Raw genomic sequence first — 12,835 nt, forward strand, 5'->3', positions numbered from 1 at the left:
CATATATTTCCTCTCACTCTTAAGCAGAGTTCCACTTTGAGTTTCAGGTTTGATTTAACCTCAGAAACTCAGAGCATGACTGAATGGATACCACTGAATTTCTTTATAAATGGTTCTGTTATCAAAGCCAAGTTAGATCTGTTTGTGAAGTTATTTGAGATGTATTGTGAATAAAGGCATGGTGTGGGTCAAATTTGAAGAGGGAATATGAAAAGATGGGGAAGGAAAACAGGGGTGCTGTTGTCTCTATTGTGGAGATGGGTGTGTACTAGGAAGATAAGGAAGGTGAGATCTTGTTTTGGGTAGCCAGTGTTTTGTGGCAGTAAAATTGTGATTATATCATTGCATACCAGAGTGTGAAGACTTTGTATCAAGAGGGCTGTTTTCTCCTAATCTATTGATGTCACTTTGATAACATATTTAAGATTAATAGTTAAAATACATCGATTTTAATCACAGATATGTGAGGCCAGTAGGATACCTCAGGGCTATTTATGGGACATCAAATTGCTGCCTTTGTGGTGGTGAAGCCAGAAAAAAAAGAAAGGACACCATTTGGGTATTGAATCAGCTTAGGAAGGGAGAGGTAAGGAGAGGTAGATCAGATTCGTCCTTTTCTCTCCAACTCTGTTGAATAATTTGAGAGCTTCATTAAAGCATCTTAGAGGGATATTTTTGTTTGATGAATAGGATCCTGGCTTGCAAGGTTGAAAACCAGGCTAAGTCACTTCACTGGCTTAGCAACTTTTATTTCCTCAGCCAGAAAATTGAGCTAATTATTTTTACTCTTATTAGTATGCCTCCAAGAGCTCTTGATGAAAGGAGTGATTTGCAGGACTGAGTGGCCCATCTGCCTGGGGCTGAGCCTCCCTGGGATCCCTCAGGGCTTTCCCATGGTGCAGGGAGGGGAGGGCAGGCTGCAGATGTGGGGCAGGCAGTCAGGCAACCCTGGCAGCAGCAGGCACTGCACAGGCTGGGGCCAGCCAGGAGCTGGCAGGAGGTGTGTGATGGGGTTGCAGGCTGTGCTTTGGCTGGCTGAAGTCCTGCATTTCCCAGCTGGCACGAACCTGCACAGAGAGCTTGAGGAATCACCTTGTGTTCCTCTATGGGACAGCATCTAGAGCACAGCACCTCATTTGGCTGTGCCCAGTGGGAGCGGAGCATTGTCCTGCTTCCACCTGGATCCTGCCCTCGTGCTGAGGAGTAGGGGCATGGCCCCTGAGCCTGCCTATGGCCTGTGATCTCCCATTATAGCCTCACTACAGTTCCTCCTTGCAAAACTTCAGAGCTGATTTTGGGGATTTCAGAAATAGGTGCCATTAATTTATGGGTGGAAGAAGCTGTCTTTTAAAGTTTGCAACTTGAATCAATCCTATTGACAAGACCAGAAGAGCTGAAGGCTGGTCTTGCACTCTTCCACTTACCTTCCTGAACTGGGAATGTCTCTTAGCATGGGCTGTGCTCCTGGTGCTAGCGTGAGCACACCTGAAGATGCACTTTTCCTCATGTGAGGAGCTGCTCACAAGACAAAGTGTCACCGCTTTTCCATGCTGCTTCAGGACTTGATTCAAACCATATTAAGATCAATATTTAATTAGATGCCTATTCTTTTTATGGGCTGTGGATTAAGCACTAAAATTTCCATGGGTCAGAGCTAAAGGTGTGAAGGCATGAAGGGATGAGGGCGTAGGAAGGACTATGCCTTGAGATTGGACCCTAGACTGCTCCAACATTTTTGACACTCTTGCTTTCAATAGCTTCTGAGATATATCTAAGACACAGCTTCTGATCATTGTTGACCAGAAATAACCTCTGTTAGTTATTGGATGAATCTCAGTTTGATCATCTTCTCTCCTGAAAAGTAGGAGAGATGAAGATCAAATCTTAATTCTAAGAAACTGAGCAATTGTGAGCTATGAGAGGAACTGAATGTGCTATTAATTTAGCAGTGGCAAATACTGTCCATGTTAGAATATAAATTAAATTAATGCCATGTGCATGTGCAGTTGTGGTGACCTACAGGACTCCAGGTTACAGGCTGTGGGTTGCTTTTCTATTTCTCAGTGTGGCTGCATAGCAAGTGAATGAGGGATTTTTTCAGAAATAGTGTCTTCAGATCTTGTCAGTTGAACTCGTATCAAGGATTTTGCCAATCACATACTTTGTTAAAGATTTATTGGGCTGGAAGGAGAATCAGCTAACAAGAATCTGGTTAGTTCTCTTCATGCTTTTTGTGTCTGAGGCAGGATGGAACCGCTCATTAAGCATTGTAGGCTTAGTACAGGGGGGCATTTTTCTAAAGATTATGCTTCTTCTACACTCAGAATGAATACAAAATATTTATGTGCGTGTTGCAGTGTATTTCTTGATCATAGGTCACCAATGTCATGATTGCACAAAGCATATAAAAGAGAAATATAAGCAAGTGTGGATTTTTCTTCATGAAGGGGCTATTTTTAAGACTAAAAATAATTAAATGGCAAAACATCAGTTATAGCAGGATAACCATTGCTCTGTTTCATTCTCCACTATTTCTTTCTCTCCCTTGCCACCTGTTTTAAAGTTACTTTTGGACTGAGATATATCTAAGACACAGCTTCTGATCTTGGACTTGTGGCTTTTTGGTGTAAATTTGTTGTGAAGTAATGTTGCTAAAAGTTTTCTTCTAAGAAGCAGAAACAGTTATAGATTTTTCTGCCATGTCACTTCCGTTAGCAGCTGTTGCTCTGAGTTTTGCAGAGAAGACATCAGAGGAATTTTAAAAGGTCTGTTCTGTTAAATCTCAGTTACCATGGGTCTTTTGTTTGTTTGGCCCAATATTATAATGAAGATTCATAATTTGGAGGAATTGCTGCCAATTTTTAATTTGGGTTATTCTTTCTTTCGTAGAGAGAGATTGAAGTAGGGGTAGCACCTGATCTTGCTTTTCCTCCAGACAGTCAGATGTGTTATGATCTCTTGGGAGGAAAAGGTCTGTTCATGAAATAATTTTATAATAATTTCTCTGTTGTTTTTCATGGCTAACAGAAAACAAATAATAAAAATTTCCTAGCTTCATGACTGCAATGTTTTTATTAATGTCTGTGTCTGTGTGTGTTGGAAAGGATTTGTCTTGATGCTTGATTCTTTTCTTTAAAGATTCAGATTACTTCTAAAAGTTTACTCAGATGTGCTGAATTACAAGTGGATGAAATTACATTGTTGTCAGATTGACTCATCGTCCTGCTGTGCTGCCTCATTTGGGAGCACTGACTTTCATCTCTGCAGAGCTAGCTCCCTTGAAGACCTGAGTTTTACACAGATGCCATGTCTGCCTTGCTAGAGGTCTAGAGGGTTTTGGTAGCTGGACTTTGAGATGATAATCAAGGGTAAGGAAAACAAAAGGACCGAGGGCTAAGACATCTGGAGGGGAAGGAAGAGCAATTCCTATCTCTCTGGTTTAGTCGTGACAAGTGTCTTCCCAAAAGTGACATGCAGGATCACTAAGGAAGATGAGGAGAGTGGGAAATGTTTTAGGATCTATCAGCTGGCAAACAGTTTGAAATCCCCTGTTGCCATGTAAAGCATTATCCCAACAGCTGGAGCACGTGGCAGTGAAAGATTATCTGTGTGGCCGTATGTCTTATGCAGTCACTGCACCTCAGTCTCTGAGCCTTAATGTCTTTTATAATTGATGGAGAGAATGTTGCTTGGTGCCTGGAACATGCTGCATCACGGTGTCTCCCATCCTTCTATGTAAAAGGGTTTGAAAAGTCATTGCTTCTCTGTAAAGCTTTTTCTAGTTCTGTGGTTGCTAATAAGATTGTGATTATTGGAAGTAAGTTTTATTTTGTAGCCTTCTAAACCCCTTTAATCCTAGCAAAAAGAAACTGCAGATGTGAAGGAGTTTATACTGAAAGCCTCTAGGAGAACAGTGTCTGTTTCTGAGCATTTCTGCATAATTCTGTGAGAGTTTTCACAGCAAAATGAAAAGGAAAATTGTTCCTTGCTCAGCATTTTGCTAAATGCTCTTCATTCCCAATAGCTCAAATAGCCTGAATACCACGAGGGCTTCTTACTAACCTATAACTATGTTAATGCCTTTCTTGCCACAGGGGTAGTCTCTTCCAGTAAAAAGCCAAAAAATTGCACAGTGCAGAATGCACACCACAGATACTGCCAACAAACTGCTGCTGCAACGTCCCTGTGAAAATGAAGCATTATTTACAAGGCTGCTTTGCTTTGGGGAAAACTTTCAGTGGAAGCTAGTTGCTGTGAAAGGAAAATCTGGTGTGATGGAAGTGTTTGATTGGGTTCAGGTGCTTTGTTGTACCTTCAGGTACGTGCACAGGATCTGCAGAGTACATGTAATAAAAGTCAGTTTTCTAGTAAACTCAGTTAGTTTGAGCTTTATGGAGCTTTGAAAATAGTTTAAATGGGCTGTGGGCATGGGGAGAGGATGGTCTTTCTCACAGACTGGCATTTCCAGTTCTGATAACATGAGGGTCAGTTGTGTTTGGATACCATTTAGGGTTAGCCTGCCTTCAGAGAAAGAGTTTGGTGTGCCTGCCATTGAATAGCTACTGGGTTTAGATAAGATAGGAGAGGTTTGTGTCTTTGAGTCCTGAAGAAATAAAAATAAGACTCTGAATCAGGTCCTAAAGCTGAAGATCTTGCCTTAAATTCCTAATGAGATTCTAAAATAAGGTTGACTTGACAGTAACACGGCATTGCAGGGTGGATTGGGGGAGGAAGAGGGATATCTTATCTGCTCTTTGCAGGCAAGAGCTTGTTTTTATCTGACCTGGTGACTTTTAACAGAGATTAAGGAAAACAACATGTATGTTTCAGTGAGTTTAAGCACATACCCTAGGTAAGAAGTGTTCAGGAAATTCATTGTGGGGCCCAGTGTAATGCCACAGTTCTGCCGTGTGGAATCAGTGTTGTAAATCCATAGCCCAAGCTCAGAAGAGACCTTCCTGATCATGTGTTTTACTGCTTGCACAGAACAGGCCAAAGAATTTCCTACCCATACTTAAATTTATAGATATTAAGGCACAGAGGTTGTTATATTAAAGTACATTTCTGAATTTAAGCTTTCCCCTTGCAGCTTAATATAGTTCAAATGAATATAAATGCATCCTATAAAATGATTTCATTGTTGGGGACAAAAGTGCTTGCATGCATTTGTGGCGCCTGGAAAGTGGTAAGACGAAGCTTGTGGGCTAGCACGTCTTAACCACTACCTTCCAACCCTGTTAAATGCCTCCTAGAAATAAGGCTTATATTGATTTTATACCTCTGAAAGTGAAAGGTGTCTCTGCCCATGGCGGGGGGGGGTTGGAACCAGATGGTCTCTGAGGTCCCTTCCAACCCAAACCATTCTGTGCTTCTGTGTGTAAAGATTGTTAAGTGAGAAGTTTTGCAGTACTGCTGGGAGGAGTGAGCTGTCACTCATTCAGCTGCTCATGCTGTCAGCTTTGGAGCTTGTAGACAAGCATTGGCACGAGCTCTTGTTTTGCAACAGAAACAGCCGCTATGCTTCGACTTTGCCTCGCGGCCACCCTTTGGTCTGCTCCGAAAAGAACCTGCCTCGGCTCTCCAAGGTGCTGTAGCTTTTTCCTCTGGTGATTTCTGATGTGGTTACAGTTGTCAATAGAGAAATTGCTGGCAGATTGAAAATGTGTGGGCAATGTCAGTTGAACTGTTGCTGCAAAATGCACGCAACAAGGTCCTGCTGATTTGGTTGTACTAGTTTACGTTTAGTCTTTCTGTCTAAAAGTTACAACTTTGTTTTTATTTTAATTGTAACAGAGCAGCTAAAGAATCAACAGATTGTTGCCCTTTCAAGCAGCAACAGTTAAGGCTAAGCTTATGTCACAAAAGACTGACTGGGCTTTGTCATCTCTGAAGACAGCCAGAAGTTATTTAAAGACAGGAAAAAGTTGCACTTGTAGCCATGTTCCAGTTCCACAGAGATCTCTGCAAACTGCATTTACCTTGTGAAGGTATAACAACCGTATTTATTTCTTGATTAGCACCAAGAATGATACTACTGTGTGTTTCAGTGCCTAAAAAATGAAGTGTTTTCCCTGTGTTTTCTCCATTAGCTTCCTTGTTGGCAGGGCATGTGATGTCCACAGCACAGCAAGGGCCTTGCAAAGGCTTCATGGTGGTTGATCAGAATCTGCCAAAGCCCTGCAGAACTGGGGTGGCAAAGTGAGCTCAGTGTGAAATGGGGCTGGCCAGGTGGGAAGAAAACTGTTTTCTTACATGTAAGAGTTATAGTTTGGGCAGTGGAAGGAGTTTTCTGGAGCTGAGCACCAGTCAAATCAGTGCAGGTACATAGCATTTTTTTGTCTGACCATCTCTCTTTTCACCTCGTGCTGAAGATGTAGTGGAAAAGAGATTTTGCGTTACATCTTTCAGATGCAGATCAGTTACACAACTTTTTTGTTTGTTTCTTTTGCCCTCTGCTCTCCTGTCTCCCACATTCTCCAAACTGCCAACTACATCTACTGCTTGTATTCATCTGAAGTGGGAGGATTTCAAAGCACAGAAGCTTTGCCAAAGTTTTTTTGTGGCTTTTATTCGAGCTCACTTCTTCTATTTCTGTGGTTTACTTGGGGCTACATAGTCATCTACATGGAGATGATGATCAGAGTGGAAAATACGGGCGTTTCATAATTGGCCTAGCAATTACTTCTCGTGCTGTAGAAAAACCAGAAACATAAAAGTCCTGCTTATGCTCAAAATATCTGGATGTCAGAACGCTTTTGCAGAAGCCCCTTATTATATCCTTTTTGTAGTGAACTGATAACAAGTGGGTTTGTTCCCTTGCACAACACTTCTCAAAAAAAGCACTTTGTCTGTTATTTTTTTTTCCATTATTCATTTTTTGTACCTCTCTAGTGGAATAGTTTTCTCTTTCTACAGTTACTACTATTTCATATACAGTCTGAATGGCTAACTGTATTTAAAGGTATTTGTAAAGTACCTCTGGCAGAAGAGCTGAGGCATCTTTGTTCTTGCATCTCTGCTAGTTGAAGTCAAAAGAGAGACCATGCTTGCATTTCTGACTGGCTCTATTGGGTCACTGTTTAAGGGGCAAGATGGGAAATGGGGCTGTTGAAGAACTCTGGAATTCCAGAGTCTTCCCAAAGCTGCTGTTAACGGCACAGGATATTTTCATCCCTCCCTTCTCTGCCTTACTCTTTTCCTTTCTCTTTGCATTGCAGGACTGCTTCACTTCCTTCATCATCATGCAGCACATGTCACAACCCGGCACGGTGGGGAACTGCTAGTCCAGGGCTGACTCCTTGTTTTTGACTGAGTCCTTGGGCTTGAAGACTCATTGACGTTGCTGAGATTGACACTTGAACCTTCAAGAGAAGAGCCTTTCTGATGGTCCTGCTCCACTCCACCTGACCCTATGAAAGGAGGGTTCACCATAGCTCCGTCCTTTGTGCTCCAGTTCCACAAGATGGGCTCGTTCAGAAGGCCGCGGCCTCGCTTCATGAGCTCCCCTGTCCTCAGTGATCTGCCTCGGTTCCAGGCAGCCCGGCAGGCCATGCAGCTCAGCTCCAACTCTGCCTGGAACAGGTGAGCAGGACCCACCTGGGATAAGCTCTTGCCCTGCAGCGGCTCCTCAGTGAGGGTCACGTGCATCTTACACTTGTGCTTCACACCATTTATGACTAAGCTCGTCTGTTTATAAGCATGCATGAATGTTTGGCATGCCCAAGCTTTGCTGGCATTGAAAGCATCTGTGGAGTTGAAAAACTTAGACCTAGTAGTGTTCAGTTGGTTTTGGCCAACGTTGTTTAGCTGTACTGTCTTGAAGTAAAGCAGAGCTGCTTTTTGTTAACAGTTGCATCTTTTAAGTACCATTTAGGAAAACACATTCCTAGTACTGTAATAAATGCTGGTTTATTAATTCACAAAGGCATTTATTTGAATATTATGAAGCTTTTATCACAGTCGAGTTCCTCTGACAACTACTAAGCTTGTGGCTTCTACCAGCATTTCCTATTGACAGCTAAATCCTGTCTGCTGTGCATGTCATGCAGCAGTGGCAACTGGAAAAACAATGTGAAAGGTGAAGAGTGAGATGTCCTATGTCTTGATCTGATCTAATGGTCTGCAGCTACCAGAAGTGGGTGTTCCCACCTTCCCTTCTGCCACCTGGCACCAGCTTTGTGCTCTGAAGACCGTTCTTGCTTGCTGACCTAGCTGAGTTTACCAATGTCACACAAAGGCAGCCTGGCAAAACCATTGCAGTTTTGTGCCATGATGGTGACCTGAGGTCTGTGAAGCATGCAGGTGCCATAACTGGCCCACAGAAGGGAATGTCTGTTAAGGGAATTATATGTCCCCTTGTTAGCCACGGCTTTAGACCTGCTAAACCTTCTTGTCTGCTGTCACTTTATGATCTCCTCTGTGCTGGTGAGAGAATTAGAAGATACTCCAACAGCATCTTACAAGCATTAACAGGGCTTAGACTCTGATCTGAGGTGATGCTGGCTGCATAACATCTTCCAGCACAGCCAGGGTCTTGCCAGATGCTGCAGAGTGGGTGGTTCCTGCTAGGATCACTGGATAATGCAGTGTGATGTGTTTGGCAGATATTACCAAAAATCTATGTCTCCTCATAGCAACTAGCCTCCAGCACACAGCAAAGATGACCCAAACAGTTGTGTTCAAGATACATCTGGCACGAGCAGTGTCTCTGTGACAACTTCCCCTTGCTTACCCTAGGCAGAACTTGAGGTTGGTTCTGCTCTGTCTCCCAGGAGAGACACAGGTAATTCAGAGTAACGATTTCAAGGTGAGAAAAATTAAGTATTTAAGGGTGATTAACTTCACCTGGTTATAACCTCTCTGCTTTTGGTGTCTAGTTCATGTTGTGCTCTGTGATAAATCACACTGTTATTCATGGGTGTTGTCCTGTCTGATTTCTTTTTTTGGCAGTGTTCAAACAGCAGTGATAAATGTGTTCAAAGGGGGAGGCTTGCAGAACAATGAGCTTTACACCCTCAATGAACATATCAGGTAGGTCGCTGAAATGCATGAAAATGGATTTTTGCTGCTGCTTGTTCGGTGTTTGCTGGGATCTGTTCCCTTCAGAACTACAGTTAGAAGATACTGGTGGGGGGAGAAGGGATGAAAGCAAACTTAAGCACAGCTTTGGGGTTTCTGGCTAACTTAGTTCTTTCTTGCTATTGAGTGACACGAATGGCATGGGGTATTTGGATAATTTTTCTCCAACATGTGTGGATGTACAGCTTTGATAAGGACAGGTTGTGTATTGACTTGGATTGTAAGGCTTTTGTTCCTTCCTAGGAACTATGCCTCTTTTGGATATGCCTTACACATAATAATATTGGCATCTCTTTTCTAAAACCAAACTTCTCAGAACTGTGGAGTGTTTAAAGCAAACCACAGCATTTCATTTAAAAGCTTAATCTTCACATGATAATTGCAGAGCAAAACCTGAAAATATGAACCATAAAGATAAAAAAACTAAAAGCCTAGCTAACACTTTTTGTCACTGATGCCAGTGATGGTTAAGAGTCTCATTTTCTTTTAAAAGTAGGTTTCATGATTATCTGTGGTTTCATTCTGATTAGTTGGAAAGTTTGATTAGCAACAGATAGGACTGTAGAGTAGATAAAGAACTGTTTATTCTTGCCTTGATTCCAAGTGCTGCTGAGAGGAGTATTGTCAGGGCTCATGGACGTAGGTTCTTTCTTTTTACCGCTGCATCCATATTAAATTGTCAAGAGTGCTGTCATACGTGTCTCCACTTCTTCTTTTATATGCCCTCCCCTCATCGCTATTGCATTTTTTCGAGCTCCAAAATTCAGATGGCAATTTGAGCTAAGTATTTACTAAACAGCAGTCTAAACTACCCCTTTGCCTACTTTCAAAATAGATGCAGCTATCAGGGCAGGAGACTCTGTCCAATTTGGTTCAGTCCCAAACCAGAAAAGTTTAATATAATTCCTTTTGAGAGTTGAGCAAGGGCAGCATCTTGTGCTTTAATGATATTTTAGTGTGTTCAGGTCAGAAGTCTTCAAGTTAGGTTTTAGTACTTGGAGCAGTCTTAATTCTCCATGGGATGAGTATTTGTGGACATGAAAATAAAAACAGATGTCATAAGGCTTGGGAAATACCTAAAGCCCCAGCTTGTTAGCAGACTTGGGGAGTGGCTTTGGGCTTTGTGACTTGCCTGCCTGGCTGTTGCCCGTGGCTGCATCCTGCTTTTCCCCTGCAGTGCGAGCAGGTGCTCCTTCCCACCTTCCCACCTTCCCAGGAAGGCAGTACACTGGGCAGAACTGCTGTGGGGTCTGGGCTTGGCCCCAGTGGCTGGACCATGCTCTCTTCATGCTGGTTGCTGAAGAGAATGCAGACTGTCGAGAACCAGGTGAAGCACAGGAAATTCTTTAAGAACTGTGTATGCTTTGAGAGCAGTGCTGATGGTGGGAAGGGAAATGTCCTCTTCCACAGACATGCACTGCCAGGCTGTACTTGGAAACACTCACCTTGAATTACATGATTAATGTTCCTGCAGGTGCCCTGAGCATTGGTTACATCTCCAAATGTCACTCTTTAAATAGACTATTTCACATCCAAGCAGCTCATTAATGCCCATCTAAGGAGCAAAGGACAGGCCTCTGCATGTGTGTCTGTGTGAACACCTGCAGCCTCACACCTGTGGTTCTTGATGAAGTTCCCAGCACAGGGTGAGCTCTGTGCACAGGGTGAATCTCTGGCTCGACACTGGAAAAAAGCCAGACCTCTGAGACAGACAACTCTTGTGTGCCGTGAGGTCGAGCTGGTACCTTTTCCTTGCTCGTGTTCTCCCCTTGGCTTCTGGGCTGTAGCTTGCAAATGCAGTGAGAGACTCTCAGGTTCTGCACAATGCTTTGTCCTTTGGCACAGGGAAACAGGGGACAGTTTTAAGGGAGGATGGTAATGGCAGGACCAGGAGATGAGCAGGTGGTAACATTTTGCTCTGGATTGCTGCCACCAAGTTTTTATCTTGCTGTGATTTGATACCATCTCACTGCCTTTTTTTTTAACTGCTCTGAAAGTCAGTTGTGCCAGTGAGAGGAAATTTAAGAAATGCCTTTGGGAGATGGAATTTCTGAAAGCGGGAGGTGACCTGCCCATGTTTAGGAGGAGACCTCTCCCTTGTTTTATTTTTAAGGTGCAAGCCTCTAGTTGCTGGTCTTAACCTGCATGAAGCCAAATCCTTCTGGGCTTGTCAGTCAGCTGCTGGAGAGCCTGCTGGATTTGGATGAAGCCAGTGGAAAAGCTTCTGGCAAATGGGCCCCCAAAGACTTACCTGATTTATTGATCTCATAGAAACAGATGTGTGCTTTGATTTGGGTGGGTGAATATAAGCACTCTGAGAGAGAAAGAGTAAAGGCGTGTTGGCATGCAAATAATGTAGAAGCACTGCAAAATGGCTATGCAGGAAGGTTGCTGTCAAATTTGACTTAGAGCACAGATTAGGTAAAGCAGTGTAGTTTGTTGGTGAAAACCCAGCCTAAGAACTGGATGGTCCCTGATTCATATGCTGTTTTCAAGCACTCTTGACTATAATTCACTTTGGTAAAAAGCAAAACTCTTAGAACAGAAAAAAAAATTCCAATGGTTGGCACTGGAAAGTGTTGGGCAACCTTTAAATTTTAGGCAGAATTTACTGCTACAGAATTTCTCAGTCACTGAAAGCTTAAAGTGCAAATGCACTGAGCTTCATAAGTTGTTTTTTTAATGCTGCTTCTGATGTAAAACAATCCAGATTTTTATATAATTTTTAAAAAATACAAATATGTATTAGAATTCAAAACTTTCATCACAGCCTGATTTAAAAGCCAACAATTTTCATCAGAAATATTTCTTTAGAGTGGATTTTAAAACACCTCTTGTTGAATTTCTTCCTTGGAAAATACGCCTTCTTTTTTATTGTTTGAAGTGTCGTAGTTAAAATGTGGCTGCAGCTTCTGCTTCATTTTTCCTCTCCTTGTCCTCATCTTATGCTTCCAAGAGAAAAGGAAATACAACATTAGGGAGATATGCTATCTTCAGTGACATAAAAGGCATCTTTGTTTAAACAAAAAAGCAGAAAAATTTATGGATTTCAATCTAAGTAACTTTAAATTGTCTCCCCAGCTTTCTGTTCATTCAGGGGAGTAATTTTTTTTTTTTTTTTTTTTTTGCTTGTTCTAGGTGTATGGTTTATAATTAGAAGACTTTTGAGAAACTGTTTAATTCCTCTATAATTTGAGAATAGCCTTTGTAAAATACATACGTAACTGTAAGAGAAATCTAACAGTGGCCAACATGACCCATTCCCATACATTCCTGTATCTTTGGTATGACTGGTAGTAAAGTGCAGATATTCCTGTAAGAAATGACCAGCAGTGGCTGCTACTTCATGGCTCCATTCCTTCTGTCTACAGACGGCTGCTGAAGAGTGAACTTGGATCCTTCATCACAGATTACTTTCAGGTATTGCATGACTTGCTTGCTTTGTTTTGAGGTTTGCTTTCTTCAGCTTTTTAGCCTAAAACAAAATTAGGATCCCTTTTTACATGTGTGTAGCCTCCCAAGTTTCGTTTTTGTTTTGCTAAGGAGGATGATGGAGGTACTGGATTTTTTAAATGTGGGCCATATAGCCTTGGGAGTAATTATTTTTATTGATGTATGTGCAGAATTAAGGATAATCTTCCTTTGTGCTTAAGAAAGGCTGCTAGTAGCCTGCCAAAATCAAGAAGGAATTTACTTGAAGTTTTTAAAGAAGATGGGATACCTTTTCTTTAGCATAAAGATTTCAGAAGTAGGTTCT

At 42.1% G+C, this 12,835-nt stretch overlaps 1 protein-coding gene across 1 annotated transcript in view; it reads left to right on the forward strand.

The window, feature by feature from the left end:
• Positions 1-5,814: 5,814 nt before the first annotated feature.
• Positions 5,815-12,835, forward strand: part of PRR5L (proline rich 5 like) — a 30,225-nt gene continuing 23,204 nt past the window's right edge. The window contains exons 1-4 of the mRNA XM_008639655.2: positions 5,815-5,987; positions 7,218-7,581; positions 8,950-9,030; positions 12,450-12,498. Of these exons, the coding sequence (XP_008637877.1) occupies positions 7,412-7,581; positions 8,950-9,030; positions 12,450-12,498 (300 nt within the window). The 5' untranslated portion in view covers positions 5,815-5,987; positions 7,218-7,411. The remainder of the gene's footprint in view (positions 5,988-7,217; positions 7,582-8,949; positions 9,031-12,449; positions 12,499-12,835) is intronic.

Source organism: Corvus brachyrhynchos, unplaced genomic scaffold (genome assembly GCF_000691975.1).
Source record: "Corvus brachyrhynchos isolate BGI_N302 unplaced genomic scaffold, ASM69197v1 scaffold115, whole genome shotgun sequence".
Classification (NCBI taxonomy): Eukaryota; Metazoa; Chordata; class Aves; order Passeriformes; family Corvidae; genus Corvus; species Corvus brachyrhynchos.